General features: G+C 47.5%; 1 protein-coding gene across 2 annotated transcripts in view; it reads right to left on the reverse strand.

The window, feature by feature from the left end:
* Rftn1 (raftlin, lipid raft linker 1) overlaps positions 1-20,366 on the reverse strand; it is a 199,942-nt gene that overhangs the window by 78,358 nt on the left and 101,218 nt on the right. For both annotated transcript variants that reach the window (XM_052745605.1, XM_052745607.1), the window contains exon 4: positions 15,748-15,856. In XM_052745605.1, coding sequence (XP_052601565.1) covers positions 15,748-15,856 — 109 coding nt within the window. The remainder of the gene's footprint in view (positions 1-15,747; positions 15,857-20,366) is intronic.

Raw genomic sequence — 20,366 nt, forward strand, 5'->3', positions numbered from 1 at the left:
AATTTTCTAGAAATCTGTCTTTAAAGTCTTCATGGAACTCAAACCTCAGCAGTACGTTAAATGAGTGAGGCAAGGAAACCAGTTTTAAGAGTGTAACCGGAAGCAGATGTCTGCCTTTACACCTCACTGCTTTAATATCCAGCATTCCCACCGCTCCCTGATTTACACAGGCTTCCCTGACATACTGAAAGACACTTTAACAAACTGTTGAGACGCTGCAATTGGGCACCATTATGCTTGGTTTAACCCTTGGTTTAAAAAACTATTAAAAAAAAAAAGTTTCCTTGAATCCAAACTAATAAAAATACAACCTGGCCTTAATTGTGCTTCAAAGTTCCAGGGTAAATGCCACCGTTAAAACTAGGAACTTGGAGCTGGTTTCTACTCCAATGTGCTGAAAAAAAAATGGATGTTTTATTCTTCCTCTGTAAATACCCTGGGGAACATGGGATGGTTTGTGGGAGATGGAAATGACTTGGGAGAGTTTTATAAACCATGAAGATAGAGATCCCTTTGTGTAACAACAGGTAATTTGGGGAAGGAGAGGACATCTGGGGATGAACACAGGTAAAAGATTACTGTTGATATCTAACAGCATTTACATCTAATACTCCACTTATTTTTAAATTGAAATACAATGACTTCATTTCCTCCCGTCCCCTCCCCACCTTTCACGTCACCCTCTCTGTTCCCTCTTACATTCATGGCCCTTTCCTCTAATTACCATCATCACATATTTGTATGAACGACAGGTACATAAACACAACTTGCTAAACCACTCAGTGTTGCTCGTATGTATATGATTCCAGGGGTGACCACTGGAAACTAGATAACCAATCTGGGGGCTCATCCATGGGGTGACTATTTCTCCCTTGCTCAGAAGTTGTTAGAATACTCAATTTATTGACTTTGATTTTGTTCTTCTATGTACTCTATTTTACCCTGCATGGCCTCAGAGTTCTCTTCTAGTAGAATGGACCGAATAGGAACTCACTGCATCTGAACCCATGTGTGTGACAAACTGTTTTCTCCAAGATGGTCACAATTATTTCTCTCAACCCATGAGGTGAACCAGAATTCTGTCACTCCCACACCAAGAGATGGAGTCTTCCAGAGGTGTCCTGTATTGGAGTCAGTGTGGGTGTCTGGGATACTTCTCCCCATGAGTGAGGTGGAAGATCATGTGACATTTGAGGCAGATTGTACAATTTCCATGAACTTCCACCTTGTTTCTTTAGAGTCTGGCTGTCATGATTTCAGGAAGTCCAAGGAGGCAGAGGCCAAGAACTAGATGTCATGAGAGGACAGGGCCCTGAAAAGAGATCACCGCCACCACACCACCCAGTGGGAACACAGGGGGTCGCCTCTGCCAAGTTCTGCCCTGCTTGAAGACTTGATTATTATTGTGGTAAGCCAACATTCTCAGGTGACAGATATATAATAATAGAGTTCTCTGTGTCTCTCTTACTTCCCTCTGCATCCCTCCCTCCCTGGTTTTCTAAGGCAGTTTCTCACTGGTAGGACAGCCTCCTGAGTGGTGGGATCACAGGCATGAGTTACTATACCCCACTTAACATCTTTTGAAATATAATGATCCTCACTAGCTCATATTCCTAAGTGATTCCAGACTGTAATGACTTCTTTGAGATTGAGTTAGCAGTACCTCCAAATATGCAGAAATCTAAAAGAAAAGGATGCAGACGTTCCTCAGGAGTGGACCTGCAGGGGTCAGAGCGACAGTCCTTAGCCTCTCAGGTTGTGATAGTGTGTCCAAACTGCGGACGTAGGCTATGCTCTTGAGATGAGCACACACTTGCTGCCCCGAGGCTTACACTATGAACAGGCTCAGCAAACCTGTAGGCAAACTCAGGCTTGCTTCTTGTTTATCACAAGTTACAAATGTGCAGAGCATGAATTAATGATGATCTTGTACTATTCCAGAGTGACAGAATGATGTAACTATACCTACCTTCCCAGGCACACGAGGAAAAGAAAGCGTCACAGAGCAGCACAAGGAGAAAGGTCCACCACCCCCTGGGGAGTGTCTCAGAAGTTAGAGCTGCTGCCACCTCCTATTCAAAATGGGAAGTCACAGAAAGTGAAGTTGCTACAGCAACCGAGCAGAGGACAGCTCCATCAAAACACCGTTTCTACCAGGAACACATCTAAACATTTTCCTTTCAAGGTTTTCTATCTGTTTACATAGTTTAACTGTGACTTCTACTTCCCACAGCCGGCATCAAATCTTTTTCACCCCTAGAAGAGCATCCCTGTCATCTAAACCATGCTTATTCCCATCCCACCTTTGCAATGTGGGACGCAGCCTCAGGCTGCCACTCAAGTGAGAAGTGAGTTACATGGAGCTTCATTCTGTTTTCTGTTCCTCAGGCACATGCATAATATCCGTGATTTGGATTCTTTGGCCTTCCACACATCACAGCGCCACCCCCACAGTGACAATCTTCCTTAGCTTTCATTCTTTCAAACATTGAAGTCAAAAGTGATCCAAGTTTAGATTTTTCTCACAACAGATCTGGTGCATTGTAACGACAGAAGGCAGTGCTTATTTTTAACCTTAATGAAAAAAAAAGGAAAGAAAAAAAGGGAAATAAAGTAATAACCCATATATTGAAATCTGATGGTTTCTGTTAGTTAAGGGGGAGATGAAGAAAAATGGTAAGTTAAAAAAAATCAATCAACACATATTGGTGGGCTGTAGGAAGAGCAGAAAGAAGATGAAGATGAGTGTCTATGGTATGGAGACCCAGCCGGCCACCATCCCAATCCTCCACCTCTTTATAACAGGAGGAACAACTTAAAAACTGGATCGACCACAGCATCGTAGAACTATCAGAAATCCTAGGGATCATCACCTCAGAGACCACGAACGGCTTTACCTCAGTGGATGCTGTGGAAGTCACTAGCAGAGACATTCTCTTGATTCCTTTATGGGAATCAAGAGAAAATTCTAGAATTGAGTTTTCAAAACCCCAGATTTCCCCTGGAGAAGGCTGGGTGGCTTCAGAAAACATGTTTCCTGCTCACACTTTCTCTCCACACCCACCTGGCCCTTCTGGCCATCTTCAACACCACCAGACTGGATACTCATAGGATTCTCCCCTCAAAGGTAAAAAAGAAAAAAGAAAAACAGAAAGAAGGAAGGAAGGAAGGAAGGAAGGAAGGAAGGAAGGAAGGAAGGAAGGAAGGAAGGAAGGAAGGAGATAACCTGGTTGAAATTCTGTTGTTCAAGCTCTCAAAACCACCAGAGTCAACAGTAGCAAGAGCTCATGCTTCTAGTGCTGGGAGGCAGCAGCAGGAGCCAAGGCCCTTGAGGATCAACCCCCAGGAAGAGCAGACAGCCCACCTACTCAACTCACTCCTCCACTTCTCTCTCGGATGGCAAGTGCCTGGCAGACGGGAGCTTCACAGAGTGGGTGTCAGCACCACTGTGGACCCTCGGCTCCCACGTGCACTCCCTGGTGGTGCATAATTAGCAGTCAACACAGGACCCATCTTATCAAAAGTCCACATACACACTGAGGTAAGTGATCTGTAACTGTCACCTCCCTGCTCCCAGTGGTGGCAACAGCAGACTCCACACTGGTGACCAGCCTGCTGCAAAGTAGCAAGTGGAAACGTGTGACATGTAACCCCAGCCACTTCCAGGGAGGGTTCACCCACTAGAGAGGCTGTGGGTTACAGGACAAAGATGCTGACTGTCCTCACCTTCCACCCAGTCCTACCCACGGAGGAGGCCCAGCCTGGGAAATGCATGGCTGTCACTTCTGCCCCTCCCCCACTCACCGAGTCCCTTGCTGTCAGCACAGGGAAGAGAGGCACAGGCAAGGAGCCCAGTCAGCAAAACTAGTAAAATGTCTCAAGAGCCCACAGGGAAACTGGAGCTACACAGAGTGATGTATACGCCTGGGATCCCCAGCACTTGGGAGGCTGAGGCAGGAGGATCACAGCAAGTTCAAAGCCAGCCTGGTCTGCAGAGCCAGTTCCAGGAAGCCTGAACCACAGAGTGAGAACCTGTCTCAAATAAATGAATGAATGAATGAATGAATGAATGAATGAGACATAAGAAGTAAAAAGCAATCAGAGACACTGGAGTAAACAGAGGCAGGAAAAGCTGCTCTCTAAGACATGAGTGGGGGTGGCACCCCTTCGGTCCTCCGGAGAGGCCCCAGCAGTTGGTGCAGATGAAAGTCTTCCCCCACCCCCCAACACCGTACATGCCCCCAGCTACGAAGATGCCCAACAAAGATGTCTGCTTGGCCTCAAGAGTGGTAAAAGAGGAGCCTTGGATGAGAGAAAGAGGTTGTCAAACGTCTCCTGCTGCCAATGAAGCCAAAACAGGGGACAGATCAGTCTTCACGCTGAAAGAGCAAATAAAAGGGAAGGGGCCGGGCCAATGGCCACAGTGGTCGCCCTAGGGACAGAGATGGACCACAGAACTCAGGGACACTGGAAAAGAAGCTGGGCTGGCCTCCTGAGGAGCAGACCCATCCACCCACACAGCTGCTGCCCTTCCTGGGAAGTCCACGGTGTTATTACCTGTGGATTCTTTTGTAAATTTGGGTTTTTAACAGCTCTAGACACATTTCTTTCAAAGAGGGAAATTGCACCCTCGTCCCCTTTTTAAAATGAGAATGATGATTTCTTTAAGGAGGTGAAATCATTATTTTATGTTTTTTTTTTTTTATAAACAGAAAGTAGTGAGCCATTGCGTCGTGGCGGGTAGTGGCTGTCTACATCCCACAGCGGGAGGCTGGCTTTTGTGTGGGCATGATGTGGTGGTCTGAGTGAGGTGACCCCACAGGCTCAGATCTGAACACTTGGTTCCCAGTTTGTGGTGCTGTTTGGGAAGGTTTAGGAGATGTGGTTTCCATTGAGGAAGTCAGTCAAGAGGGGCAGGCTTTGGGGCTGCAAAAGCTATGAGACATGCCAAGTTCTCTCTCTGCTTGCTTCTGTGACTGGAGAGGTGAGCTCTCAGCTGCCCTAGCCACCATGCCTGTCGGCTGCCACACATCCTTACCATGACGGTGATAGACTCCTATCCCTCTGGAACTGTAAGCCCAAATAAACCCTTCCTTCTGCAGGTCATGGCCTTTTACCACAGCAACAGAAAGGTAACACACATGTTAAGTAGCAATGGAAAGTCAAAACACTCATTTAACAGTCTTTAATATTTTCATTTACTTCCAGCCTATGTGGTTTTTAGTGGAACTGTTTCCTAAACAAAACGTCTCCTTGATCCCGACCCTGTCAGATCCGGGTGTTCCCCCAAAGACCTCTGCCTGTGGTGGTTCGGTTTCCCTAATAATCCTATTACTGTTCTGTGAAGATTAAAAAAACAAAATAGAGCTGGGGCTAGGACCCTATGGGTGAGAGTGCTTGCATGGGGACCCGAGTTCAAATCCCTAGGACCCATGTAAACGCTGGCACAGCACTGCAGATCTTTGGAGATGGCTGGTTCACTGGGAGACCCTGTCTGAAGTCAGGCTGAGGCAGAACATGATAGAGCACAACACTCAACGTCCTCCTCCAGGCTCCACACATACAGGCATGAATTACACCACCCCCGGGGACTGTCAGCATCTGAAGACATCGGTACACGCGATCCTCTTCGGGAAAACCCGACTTAGTCTTGAAGTAGGAGGGCCACTGAAACGAGTCTTTAAGAAACACAACGCATGGCTTCTTAAGTTTCTGAGGTGTGTTACAAATAATTACAAACAAGTTGAAATGTCTGTGCACTGATTCCCAGTGCAACCAATTATAATCTCAGTAACAGGAGGAAAAAAAACAGTGGATACACACACACACACACACACACACACACACACACACACACACACACACACACACATACACACTGAAGGCAGAGACAGGTGCACTGACTTCAAGGTCAGCCTAAGACCTTGGCTAAATGAGTAAACAGAGGAGGCCAGGAGGACTTGAAAAAAGACTTGCAAGAAATGTAAGAGTCGGCCAAGTAGGTATCTGAGAGGGGCGATAAAAATGACCTCCACTGCCAAGAGTTAGACCAATAGCAAGTAATTCTCACAGGCTGGCACAACTAACTGTGAGCAAGAAGGCATATACATAGTATACACACACACACACACACACACACACACACACACACACACACACACACACACATACACACACACACACACACCAGAGCCTGCACAGACCTGGCTGGTTTTAGCCCAGAGATTCCAAAATCTGACCTCTCAGAGAGTGGCATGGGCTTTACCCACCAGAGTTCCCAGCATCTCTCATAGCATAAGGGCTCTGTGCTACCTGAACTGCAACCTCAAATCACTTGTTGGGAAGAACATGTTAATCAAAGAAGCTTGAGTTAATTTAATTTAATGAGTGGCTTGAGAGACAACACATATGAGAATACATTTAATAAAAGTTAAAAATTCCTACAGCATAAAATTCATAAAGCATCAAGCGGAGGCTAAACAGGCCTTTCTCTTCAGCTAGCTTTTACAAAGGTATAAATGCAAAAGACCCACTGTGACCTGGCGACTGCCGGGCATGGAGCAAGCAGAAGATGCACATGGGGGGGGGGGGGCAGAGGTGCTTGTGTGGTGCCTGGAGGCGGCCTGTCCTTTCTGCTCTGTCCTTTCTATGTGCTTCTTTGTGTTGTAGTGTTTTGTTTGTCCATTTTGAACATAGTCCCCCTATTAACCAAGGCTGACCTGAAAGGATTCTCCAGCCTCAGCCTTCTGAGAGCAGGAATTGCAGGTGCACACCATGGCCAGCCCAGATCGTTTGTGCTAACTCTTCCACAGTTATACTATTCCACACACCCTTCCACAGTTATACTATTCCACACTCTTCCACAGTCATACTATTCCACACTCTTCCACATTCATATTATTCCACACACCCTTCCACAGTTATACTATTCCACACTCTTCCACAGTCATACTATTCCACACTCTTCCACAGTCATACTATTCCACACTCTTCCACAGTCATACTATTCCACACTCTTCCACAGTCATACTATTGCACACTCTTCCACAGTCATACTATTCCACACTCTTCCACAGTCATACTATTCCACACTCTTCCACAGTCATACTATTCCACACTCTTCCACAGTCATACTATTCCACACTCTTCCACAGTTATACTATTCCACACACTCTTCCATAATTATACTATTCCACACTCTTCCACAGTTATACTATTCCACACACTTCCACATTCATACTATTCCACACTCTTCCACAGTTATATTGACTCAATAAAAGGGACTTTCCACTTTTTCTTGTCTGTAAAGATCAACACAGAGCACAGGGTTCCTTATGGAGATTTCAAATTCATGTAAGAGCAGGTGAGGACAAACATCGGGCGAGTATTAAATGAACATGCACATGTGACTTAGCCTGTCCCTGCTGCCACCATCATGTGTGAACTGCAAAAATGCCAGTTCCAAATGATCTGGATGACAGTAAGCAAGATGAATGTGAAGCCTGCACTAGATGCCCCTGAAATCTCTTGGATTAAAATGTCACAAAACACAATGATGCACTAAGGAGGCACAGAATAAAACTGCATCATGAAGTAAACATGGAAAAAACACTAGTTCCAAATTCATATAATTACGTGTAGCTAGACTAATAACTAATACTAAGCAGAAATGTAGTTGTTGGAAACGTATTCCTAAAAGGCTATATGTTAAATGGGGTGTGTTGGCACACACCTGTAATCCCAGTATTTAGAAGGATGAAGCAGGAGGATGAAGAGTTTGAGGCCAGCCTAAACCACATATGCTGTGGGATGTTCTGTATGGCAAATGTTTTGCTCTGATTGGTTAGTAAATAAAACACTGATTGGCCAGTAGCCAGGCAGGAGGAAGTATAGGTGGGACAAGGAGGAGAAGAATTCTGGGAAGTAGAAGGCTGAGGGAGACACTGCCAGCCGCCACCATGACAAGCAGCATGGGAAGATGCTGGTAAGCCACGAGTCACGTGGCAAGGTATAGATTAATGGAAATGGATTAATTTAAGATGCAAGAACTAGATAGCTAGAAGCCTGAGCCATTAGGCCAAACAGTTTAAACAATATAAGTCTCTGTGTTTACTTGGTTGGGTCTGAGCGGCTATGGGACTGCCGGGTGAGAGAGATTTGTCCTGACTGTGGGCCAGGCAGGAAAACTCTAGCTACACACATACCAAGATCCTGTCTCAAAAATTAGTTATGGAATGAGAGATGGTTCCATGGTTTGCTGCACATGGATGAAGACCTAAGCTCAGTTCTTCCGAAGCTATGTAAAAACCAGTTATGGCAGTGTGTACCTATAATCCCAGTGCTGGTGTCTTAATCAGTGTTCTATTGCTGAGAAGAGACACCATAACCATGGCAACTCTTATAAAGGAAAACATTTAATTGGTGGTGGCTTACAGTTCAGAGGTTCAGTCCATTATCATCATGGCAGGACATGGCAGCATGCAGGCAGACATGGTCCTGGAGAAGTAGCTGAGAGTCCTACATCTCACAGGCAACAGGAAGTGGTCAGAGACACTGGGCAGTATCTTGAGCATATATGAGACCTCCAAGATCACCTCCACAGTGACACACTTCCTCCTAATAGTGCCATTCCCTTTGGGGGCATTTTCTTTCACACCACCACAGCTGGGGGAAAGGAGACAGGAGGCCCCCAGGCTTGCTGGGGCAGCCATTCTGGATGAAATGGTGGGCTCCAGGTTCAGTGAGCAACCCCTCTCAAGAAGGAAGGTGGAGAGCCATAGAGGAAGACATCTGATGTCTACTTCCAGCGTCCACGAGTGCACACCCAGACACCTGCACCCACACCCACTCCCTCAAGTTACATGTCAAAGGTGACCCCAAATCAATTCATTTTCATGAGGAAAAGAGTGAACTTTCTTCCCTCATTTTTGATCTAGACATACATGCTCTGACTGCTCTAAGCTTCACCTCCGTATGACAGACACTCAAAGCCACAAACAATCCATTTCAATTCACAGAGCAATGACAGATGTGTCCATGAGTACAAGTAGCTAAATTCTTAATATTTTTAATTTTAATTTATTAATTTAATTTAGGTGAAGTAGTAAAAAGTATTTTTCTGCTAAACACAGTATTTTGTGGGATATTTCATTTTTACTAAAAATTTAGCATCTAAACTGACATGAAATACATATGATATCAGATTCTGAAGAGTTCATTTGTTTAAAACAAAAGAATGTACAAGATCTCATTATTTGTTGGAAAGATAATATTTGGCAATACTGTTACATGAAATATATTACTGAAAGAATATATTTCACTTTTAACATTTAACTTTTAACATTTATTGTGCATGTGAGTGTATGCACACACATGCTCACACCATGGCCTGAGTATGAACGCCAAGGAACAAGTTGATTCTTCTTCTTCTACAATATGGGACCAAGAGATCAAACACATCCTCAAGCTTGGCAGCAAGCACCTTTACCCACTGAGCCGTCTTGCTGGCCCACACTTTTGAACAGGGCTATTAGACACTGGTGGTCCAGCTGTCATTTCTACGGTTGGGACTAGCTGAGGAAGTGAACACCATTGCTCATCAAAGACCTGGGGGAGCGGTGGGCACCAAAGCTGGAAGAGCTGATATATCTGAAGATCTGATGGGCAGCAACGGCTTGTACTGGGCACCTGTCACTCTTGACTGCTCAGCAGACACCAGGGCATACAGCTCTGTGACACCAAGATGGCATCTGTTTGTCGTCTGGCTTGGTCCCGGTGCCTCTGACCTGCCCTGCTATGCTCTCGCCCTTCACTCTCTTTCAGCCACAGTGTCCCCAGTTAGACTGGAGATTCTGTGGGATGAGGGTGGACCCTGCTACCCAGCAGGCCCTCACAGACCTGCTCCACTCACCAATACTGCACCATACCGAGGAAGACGGTTAGATGAGGACTGGATCCCCCTTTTGGAGAAATGAGCAAGCTCATAACCTCCTCCCCTACTGTGGGTGCCAAGGGACTTCAATGACCTCTGGACAGAACAGGGAGGTCACAGCCAATAAAAATAGGTCAGAGCCGCAGGGGAGGCTGGGTGGGAGAGGATTCCATTCTGGGATTCCATCTTTTTCTCTCCTCCCCCAAACTCCAAACCCTCCCTTTTTTCACCTTTTAAAAATGCCACAGATCTCATGGTTGGGGAACAACAGGGCGTGCAGTCAGGGCGGGAAAGCCTTCCAAACAGATTCGCTTTTCACTCTGAGTCTTGTGCCAATTAAAGTCAGACTCAGGGTCTGGGGAGACGCTGTGTGGTTAGGAGTACCGGCTGCGGGCATTTATTTTTGTTGTGTTTACTCTCTGTTGCTGTGACACACACCAAAAACAGCTTGGGGAGGGACTGCTTCGTTTGGCCTACATGTCCTGATTATAGTCAACCACTGAAGGATGTCAAGGCAGAACTCAACCACAGGACCCACAGAAGAAATCTGCTCACTGGCCTGCGCCCTCTGGCTTGTTCAGCTACATTTTATACAGCCTGGGCCACCTGCCGAGGAATGGCACTGCCAACCGTGGGCTGGGCCCCTGCGTCACCGGACAACTAAGAAAATGCCTCACAGACAATTCCCCAACTGAGGCTCCCTCTTCCTGGGCATCTCCAGGTTTGTGACAAGCTGAGGAGTGAAACTGTAACAGATTCCCAGGTCTCACATCTGGCAGCTCACAAGGGACCAGACAGCTTCTCTGGCCACTGAGGGTACCTGCTTACACACAGTGTGCCTACATGTCCTCAGACACAAACACAAAATACATCTTGAAGAAAGTAAAGTTAGGCTCTGACTCTGCTTGCAGGAGGGGCCTGGATATTCAACAAGCCCTTGGGAGGTAAGCGCTGAGCCATCCTGCCACAGGCAAAGCATCAGTCCTGGGGTTCTGTTCAGTGTTCCCCCACATCTTCAAAACTATCACGTTCCCGGAACCCTTAGCAGGCATCAGCAGTGGCCTTTGTCAAAGGTAGTTCAATGAATGTCTCATCATGTGTTCTCTTCCACTGGGCGAAGCCCAAGGACTGCCCTGGTCTCTCCCCACAGTTTTCCTCATTCAGTGTAACACTTGTCTAGTTCATGAAATGGTCCTGTAGGTCTCAGGCTCCATCATCAGGGAGTGAGTCTGAGGGCAAAGGTCACCTAAACAGGGAAAGGGAGTGTGGCCTCCTCTACAGACAGGGTGAGGGAGCTCTTACCCGGGAAGCTGGGCATGGTGGCTTCACCCACCTAGCCACTCTCAAACCTATCTATCCACAAAACTAGACTTGTGAGGAAGGGAAGGAGAGAGAGAGAAGGAAGGACGAGACACTGATTTCTCTTTTTCTTCTTGTGCTGTTGGGAACTGGGTTCAGGGTCTTGAATGTGCTAGGCAAATGCTCTACCACTGAGACAGTCTCACAGTGTAGCCCAGGCTAGACTGATCCTCCTGCCTTATCTTCCTGGGTGCTGGGATTACTGATCTCACCACTGACCTCCTGCTGAGGCTCCCTGCTGTTTCCAGCATCCTCACAGGCAACCCCCACTGAACCGGCTAGAGCAAGACTTTTCCATGTGATCAACAAAGCCCTGTCCCAGGAAGAAGAGACACCATTCTCTATATCTCTACCCACACGAAGACAGAACCTGGCCTTGGATCTTTGGTTCCCACAGGAACGGCACGGTCCCCCTCCCCCGCCCACCTCATCTGACGGAACCTTCAGTGCACACCACTCCTGCCAAGACCTCCCCACGTAACCCCGGTGCCTCTTTGCCTCGGAAGGATAAATCCGGGCCCCATTCAGCAATCCCAGGTCTAGGCAAGGCCTTTGCCCTGCCAGCTCAGGGTCTTCTCTGAAGATCTGGTAGAAGTAGGTATCAGATGATACATGAAGCGACCCTGAAAGGTTCAAAGAGCCTTCCACACTCAATTCTCATTTACACATGTGTGCCAGTGACACTCGTAGGTCACTGTTCACTTCGGGTAAGAGGAAGCCGTGGCACTGGCTCCAGCCTCCTGAGTCATCACTTTAAAGCTGGGCCAATATTTTGGGAGCAATAATGGTCCTGCTCCTCTGGCTTTCCCAAAAGGTCCAGAGAGGGTAGAGAGGTCTGAACATTCTTATGAACGAACATTCAGGCCCTTCGCTATAAGGCTTGGCCTCCTTCACTCTCCTCTGGGAACAGGATGTGCCAGAGGGCCTCACAGACAGCCCCCTGGACCCTAGGGACAACAGCTGAGGCCTTGCCCCCAGGGAACGCAGCTGAATGTCACCCCCACAGTCTGCTTCGCCCACTTGGCTCTAGGCCCTGGAAGCAGTCCTGCTAAGCCGGCCCACACTCTGCAGTTGAACTGTTCTGTGGTCCACAGTTAATAGTTTACACACCGGCCAGCTGGCTGACGTACTGCAGGATATGAGAGGGGAACTGGAATGCAGGAACCCAGATTTAACCACACCAGAAAGGCACTCAGAGAACGTCAAGGGGCCCATGGTGGGAAGGTTCCTCTTTGCACAGCTCTCTTGACCGCTGTATAAGGAGCACTGTGTGGAGGAGGGCGTAAATTAGAGCATCTTCAGCAAAGTCTACATGACACAGAGACTGTGACTTTATTTCCCCAATTGTGTAGTCCCCCTTCTGGTCACACTTTCTAGCCAAAGGTTCCACTAATTTAAAACATTTGGTGGGAAAATAATGTTGGGACATTGTTCTTAAGGGAGAAAATCTGCTCGGTTTGAATTCAACTCTAACATGCAGAGAAGAATATGAGCTTACGTCACAAGGCAGGATAACGACAAACGGGCTAATTACCATCTTATCTGAAGACAAATCTACTCGGCACGGGAGCAGGAGCCATTATTTCACAGAAATAATGACCCAGACATAAAGTAATGACAGCCAGCCATGGGAGCCAGGGCATGCCTTCATCTCAGCCTACCTTCACAGCAAAGAACAAGGATACCAACTCCCCTTCCCCTAGTAGTCATTAACTGTCAATAAGGCCCAGAATTCTTATTAAACATACAGAATGAGCAGGTGTCAATTACACCCAATTATTGAATGAATCCTCAGACAGTGGTGCCTGTACACTCTAATATATAAAAACAATGCTGGGGTAAGAGAAGTTAAAAGTTAACTAAAACATGGCGAACGTCCCCCAGGGCTTAGACCCTACACAGGTGTTGCATCAAGGAAGCACAGCAGCCAAGCAGCCCACAAAACAGAGTACCACTTCCTGAACACTGATGCAATGGGTCTACCACACAGTGGTTTGGTCTAGTCAGAGACAAGGCACCTAGAATTAGTTTTCGAATGAGCATACTGGAGATGGTGTACAGAGCCTCTCTCCCACAGCTTCCCCATGCACCCCTCAGCTATCCCAAGCAACAGAGCTGCAATCATATGTCATCAAATGATTTCAGCCTCTAGGATGTTCTTATCCAATTTTATTAGAGAATTATTTGCAAAGATGATGGTCCTGCTGATATACGCCACTTACATGACTTAGAAAAACACTGTTCTTGCATCTGTACATATGTAAATATAGACAAAGCCACCTCCATTTCTAAATAATCGCCTACATTCCACCAGAGTCAGAACCCCCCCCCCCCCCCCCCGAATGCTAGTAAAATTAGCCGGCTCTGAACCTCAGAGCTCATCTGACCCCTAGTCTAGGGCTCCTGGCTCTTTCCACTGTGAGTGGTTAATCCCGGGGCCTGGGAGCCTGAACACTCAGGGAAGGGAGAAAACAGACACCCCTTAACGGACTTGCTCCAGCCTTCTGCAGAATCCCTCACCATGTCTCCTGTAGCAGTCTCAGCTGACGGCGGACTCTCTGGCCTTTCCTATGCCTGCCCCGCTTCATGTGGCCTCTGTATATAATTATTTTGGTCCCCACTGCTCCCCACTGCCTCAGTCTCTCACAGATGCTCGTCCCTGTGTTTGGAGACTCTGCGACCTGGCCCAGCACAGCCATATCACCACATACTCCTCCCCTCCCACCTCAGCACCCTACCGCTGCACCACACAGGCAGCCTGTGGGTCAGCTCCCTACCCCTGCACCACACAGGCAGCCTGTGGGTCAGCTCCCTACCCCTGCACCACACAGGCGGCCTGTGGGTCAGCTCCCTACCCCTGCACCACACAGGCGGCCTGTGGGTCAGCTCCCTACCCCTGCACCACACAGGCGGCCTGTGGGTCAGCTCCCTACCCCTGCACCACACAGGCGGCCTGTGGGTCAGCTCCCTACCCCTGCACCACACAGGCGGCCTGTGGGTCAGCTCCCTACCCCTGCACCACACAGGCGGCCTGTGGGTCAGCTCCCTACCCCTGCACCACACAGGCGGCCTGTGGGTCAGCTCGGCTGCTCTCTCCTGGCAGTGTGTGTCCACTGTGCCCACCCATCGGTCATCGCCACAGTGAGTCTGTTCTCTGTGTCCCAGAACTAGTTCTATTCCTGGCTCAAAGTTGACGATCAACAAGATTTACTAGCAAGTTCAATAACTGGCTGCTTGGACCTGGGCAGGTCAATTACAATCAAGTTCCTTGTGATGTCAAAATGGGCTTCAGGGACCACTGTGGCGCCATGAGATGATAAAGGCACTATAAAATCCCTGTTACCCAGTGACGTCAAAGCCACCACAGTGTCACTGTAAAATACATCACTCACAGGCCTACGGTGGTGTAAGCAAACTTACCATATTTTTTAACCAGTCACAAGAAAGTGCAGCACCTGTAAGTGCACAGAAGTAAGATTCATGACCATAACTATTACTGGCCAACGTGTCTAATATACCATGCTCTTTCATCTTTCATTTAGAAGGTACCATCTACCCTCCCTCTCTGTACACACACACACACACACACACACACACACACACACACACACACACACACAATTTAATATAAAACACAAGACAGCAAGATCTGTAACTCAGTTTGACAAAATGCTTACCTAAAATGACCAAGATTCTCAGTTCAACCCCCCAGTGCCACATAACCCAGACATGGTGATACAGACCCATAATCCCAGTACTCTGGAAACAAAGGGAAAGAGAATTAGAAGTTCACAGCCATTCTTGGCTACACTTTGAGGCTGGCTTAGACCACACAAACAAAACAGGCAGGCTATTCCAGGACTGCCACAGTGCACTGAAATGTTGTACAATGCCCTATGCATGTAGGTCAGGATCAGTACTCTCTGGACATTGGCCAGGGCTCATGGCAGCACATGGGAGACTACACACACAGAACATATATGAAAGACTACATACAAGAGAACTTGGTGCACATGAAGACAGAACTCAGCCCCCGTCTGGAGTGCAGACATTCCTTCTGTTGCAAACGCCATGTAGAATTCAAATAGTGCCTGTGACCACCTCCAACACAGAACAAGTTCAATGCCAAGCACAAGTCTTGGTAGTAGGCAGTCCCTGCAGGTAGGTAGTCGCCTGGTACAATAGCATGCCTGTCACCTCAGGAAAGAAAGGGGCTTGTAGCAACACAGACCTCCCAGGACAAGGGGGAGATGGCATCTGGGAGTCAGGCCCTTTGAGGGTTTAAGTTATCTCCAGCCCTACAAGACAAGACACAAGGTCGCCCCAGGCTGGGCAGAAGAGCCATAGTGTTCCAGAGTCATCCCCAGCTGTCCTCTGGGATGTGGCCGACCCATCGACCTGCTCTCCAGCCCATCCACTCAGGAGCCTGATGTTTCTCTGTTTCATTGTGGTCTTACCTTCTTAATGAACTCTGGGACGAGTTTCTGGTCTGCCAGGTGTTCTGAGGAGGAGCAGTAATCCAGTTCCAAGATATAGTCTTCATTGTGAAGCTCGGTCTTCTGAGACCTGAAGAGAGAATTAAAGAGTGAAATTCTACAGTCTTTGTTTATAAAACGAACCTAACCACTGGCTAATGAAGCCCCCAAATCTTTCCTGAATGTAACTGACAAAAATAGCACTGCTGGCAGACAATTTATGGTAAATAACTGCACACACACACACACACACACACACACACATGCACATACATGCTCACGTGTGCTCACGTGCATATGTATGTATGTATGTATGTATCTCCATGCCTCTGAAAGATCTCCAAGAAGGTTGAGCGTGTTCTCAGTACTTGGGAGGCTAACCCTGGAGGATTGAGGCTTTGCAGCCAGCCTGCGATCTCAAAGAAAAGACAGAGAAAGAAATGGGGACCAGGAAGAAGGAGAGGAGAGGAGGGATGAAGGGGACCATGAGGGAGAGAGGAAGAGAAGGATCAGCTTCAGTCGCTCTCCATTGGTTTCCATCTACTAGGAAAAGAGTTGGCAAGAGACACACACAGCCAATCACAGTGGTGGCCTCTGGCTGGGGAGGCCGGCGGGGAGGGGGACAGGGACTTGGGGCAGCAGTGTGAGGGTGATTAAAAGTGATGCTAGCTGTAACTCTGAAGTTTCCATTTTTTAATGAAGAAAACAATATTCATATATGACTTCGAAAATTAATTTGCAAGGCCTTTAAAGGGTTCAACTCCTACAGAGGAGAAGCTGGCAAAAAATCTACCAAAATGAACGATAAAGCAAGGACAGTCTGTTTTGGGCCACTGAAAGGCTCAGAGGTAAAATCACGTGCTGCCACGTCTGATGGCCTGAGTGCATCGCTGAGAGCCACGTGGCAGGAGGAGGAAACAGGCTCCCACAGGCTGTCTTCTGATTTCTACATATGTATACAAGAGCATGTTCACACACACACACACACACACACACACACATACACACACACACACACGTAATAAAAAATTTTAAAAAGACTATGAGGCAACTGTGAACAGAAATTCTGGAGAAGCAGAGTATAATGAAGGGCGGTCAGAGGTACAAGTCTTGGGTTTTGGCGTGACCACAGAGGCTTGCCAGCATGCCCGGTTCACCCCACCTACCGACGGCTGAGTTGCACGCCCCCCAACAGACCCACTCTGATACTGTACACAGCTGGGTCATCAGGAGAAGCATGAGCAGATGGCCACCAGAGAGGAAGTCCACAGTCATCTCTCTGTGGACTTCTGTGTGGCAACAGCAAGGGCCTGGAGAACCCTGGAAGCTGCAGGTGTCAGAAGTGGAGGGAGTTTTCTAGGCCCAGCAGGCCTGAGGTAACATGAGGTACAATGAATGATCAACACAGGATGTTGTCTATCCTAGGTGGCTGGTCACAGGGCTCCTACCACATGCCCAGATGCTCTGCACCAGCTGAGGAGTGAGGTGGCCCTCCTGGGCACAATGAGGAGTCTCTACCAGAGGCCTAGTCATAAAATCCCTAAAGTGTACTCTTTAAACACACACACACACACACACACACACACACACACACCCTTCAAATACCACACACACTTACACTATATCACATACCATATGTACACACACACCACACACTCAAACACGACACACATATCACACACACTCACACATCCCACACACACCACACACACACAACAAATAGTATAGTACATATGAATGCATCTTTGTTATGATAGTGTAAAAATGAATCTCCAAGGTTTCCACATACGGTGAAAAGCAATTTATGCTTCTATTAACCATCTGGGTATGATTTACATAAAATTTAAAGAGAAAAAAATTAAAGAGGAGTTGGTATTCCCCAGGTGTGAGACTGTGGTTCATTAAGCAAACCTCAACAGGTTATTTTTATTTTGCTGTTTCCTGTAGCATATCCTTTCTGAGGTGGCATAATGTTTGAGACATCAAAGAATAAGCTGACTCCAAATTAGTCCATTTGGAATAAACTAATTCTAACAATTAACTGGCTCAGAACTGAGCCTTCTTGTTTCAATGCTTGGTCAGAGATTTAGTCATGTTCTTACTTCTTCCCTTAGAAAAACTAAGACAGAAGGCTCCAGACCTTTGAACGAGGTTTGGTCAGGATGTATTGTCATATATCTCAACTGGTAAAACTAAGATGGGGAGGAGAGCCCTAAGAGAGGCCTGAGGAACGGCCCTGAGCTCAATCCCAAGACCCTTGTAAAAATCCAGGCCTGGCAGGGTTTATGATAACAGCACTGGGGGCAGTGGGGGGGAGGACACAGGTGAACCCCCGGCCGGGCATCCTGCCTAGCCTAATCATCATTGAACTCCAGGTCCCAGTGAGAGACCTATGCCAAAAAGCAAGAGAGACAGTACTTTGAACAATACCTAATGTTGACCTCATGTGTGTACACGTGTGTGTGTGTGTGTGTGTGTGTGTGTGTGTGTGTGTGTGTGTGTGTATGCACATGTGAGTACATGCTGCTGTGAGCTACCAAGTGTGTCATCACGGAGCACGAAAACCATTTCAGTCCCCAAAGAGGAAGACATGGGAACAGCCTTTTCAGAAAAGGCCTCTCAGAGGACAGGCCTAGGTCCGGTAAGGCAGCTGAGAGCAGAGACAGATGACAGCAGGTATACCGTGACTCTGGAAACTAGGGACAGAGACGTGGACAGCTCCTGATAGGAGCCTCCCGGAGCCAGGCTCTGGCCATCCAGTGAATCACGGGGTAAGGGAACAGGTATTTGCTACAGTCCACTGCTGAGGAAGACGCAGTGACCAGAGTCTCCTGGCTGAGTCACCACTTGCCACCCTCCTGTGGGTGAGGGAAAGGCCATGCCATTGTGTGGCCTTAGAATGGGACGTGGGAACATCAACTTCCCTGAGCTCAGATGACATTACTTCTGGAATGGATGAAGAGATGTGGATTTAAACAAAAGGAAAACAGAGGGTCACAACATGGTCCTTTAGGGATGGGGGAAACTGACTAGCAGAAAAAAAAAACCTCTCTGGTTGTCTTGTTTGTGAATTAACAGTACATACTTCAAAGCCTGTGGAGGATTGGGGTGCACTACAACATGCCCTTATTATCCTCCAAGCCAAGCTTCAGAGGCTGAGGGATCTAGAGCTAGCTGGAAAGATGTCACATCTACATAAGCTGTGAGATACTGTCTCCAAACTTCCTAGGCCTCGGTGCTTTCATGGCAGGTAGAAGAGTGGTGAGTAACTGTTTATGAGAGAACCCGTGGGGACAGAGCAAACAGAGCCTTAATCAAAAGCACAGAGGAAGTCTTTGAAGGGCACTGAACACAGATGTGACATGGCTTGATCATTTTAAAAGGATCCTTCCCTTCCAGCTTCAAGGGCAGCTGGGAGACTGTCTCCGTGGTCCAGACAACAGATGCTGGTATTCCAAGTGGGGTAGCTATGGTGAGAAGTAATGGGTTCTGTTTTTGAGGCAGAATCTTCATGATATCCAAGGGACAGGTTGTAGGGCACCAAAGGAAGAAATTAGACGAGATGACGCCAAGAATTACTTTCTTTGCAGTTAGGGGAATGTATGAAATTGCCACAGTCATGATGGGGAATAGTTCGGTTGGCACAGGTTTGGCAGGGCAAGAGAAAATGACAATTCAGTTTCATCTACGTTAAATGTGGCATATCCAGCTGACATCAATGTAGACATATCTGTTACATAGTTGAAAATACATTCAAATCTGAGGTGGGGCTGTAACTCAGTAGACTGCCTGCCTAGCATTTGCAAAGCCCTTGGCTTAATCCCCACTGCTACATGAACCAGGCATGATCCACCTGAACTCCCAGCACTCAGGAGGTAGAGGTGGGAAAACCAGATGTTCAAGGCCATACTCGACTATGTTACATGTTCATGGGCAGCCTGGGCTACACAAAGCTCTGTCTCAAACAGAAAAGGGAGAGAGGGAGGGAGAGGAGGGAGGGAGGGAGGGAAGGGGAGAAGGGAAGGGAAGGGAAGGGAAGGGGAGGAGAGGGAGGAAGAGAGAAAAGTAGGGAGAGAGGAAGGAAGGAAGAATATACACAGTCTCAAGTCAGGTAGCTGGAGATGTAACGTAAAGATCATTGGCATCCACACGGTATTTAAAGCCTGGGGCCAGCTGAGCTCCTCACAAACTCTCAAGACTCTTCACGATAAGAACTCAGAGAGGCAAGGAGGAGATTAATTCTAAACCAGCAGCTATCTGAGGAGACTGGTTTCTGGAAGTCAATTAAGGAAGCTTGTCGCTGAGGACGGTAGAAGTTACCCTGTCAGTTGCTTACACGAACAAGCTCATCTTCTTCTCTCTAATTTACATATTCTTTTGAAATCCCAAGAGGGATCCATCCTAGGAAACAGGTCTGAAGGTATCTGCATGCCTTAATAGCTGAGCATCCTGTTAAACTGGCCGACTGTCAACTTACTCAACCGGCTCAGTTCAGGACACCTGAGGTCCTCTGCAGAAAATATCATGCTTCTGAGCTGCTTCCTAGAAGCAACCTTGGGGAAATTGAAGGGAGTGCTCTGGTCTCTCACTGCATGGACCTC

The sequence above is a fragment of the Peromyscus californicus genome, unplaced genomic scaffold (assembly GCF_007827085.1).
Source record: "Peromyscus californicus insignis strain IS unplaced genomic scaffold, ASM782708v3 Scaffold_19__1_contigs__length_69161282, whole genome shotgun sequence".
Taxonomy (NCBI): domain Eukaryota; kingdom Metazoa; phylum Chordata; class Mammalia; order Rodentia; family Cricetidae; genus Peromyscus; species Peromyscus californicus.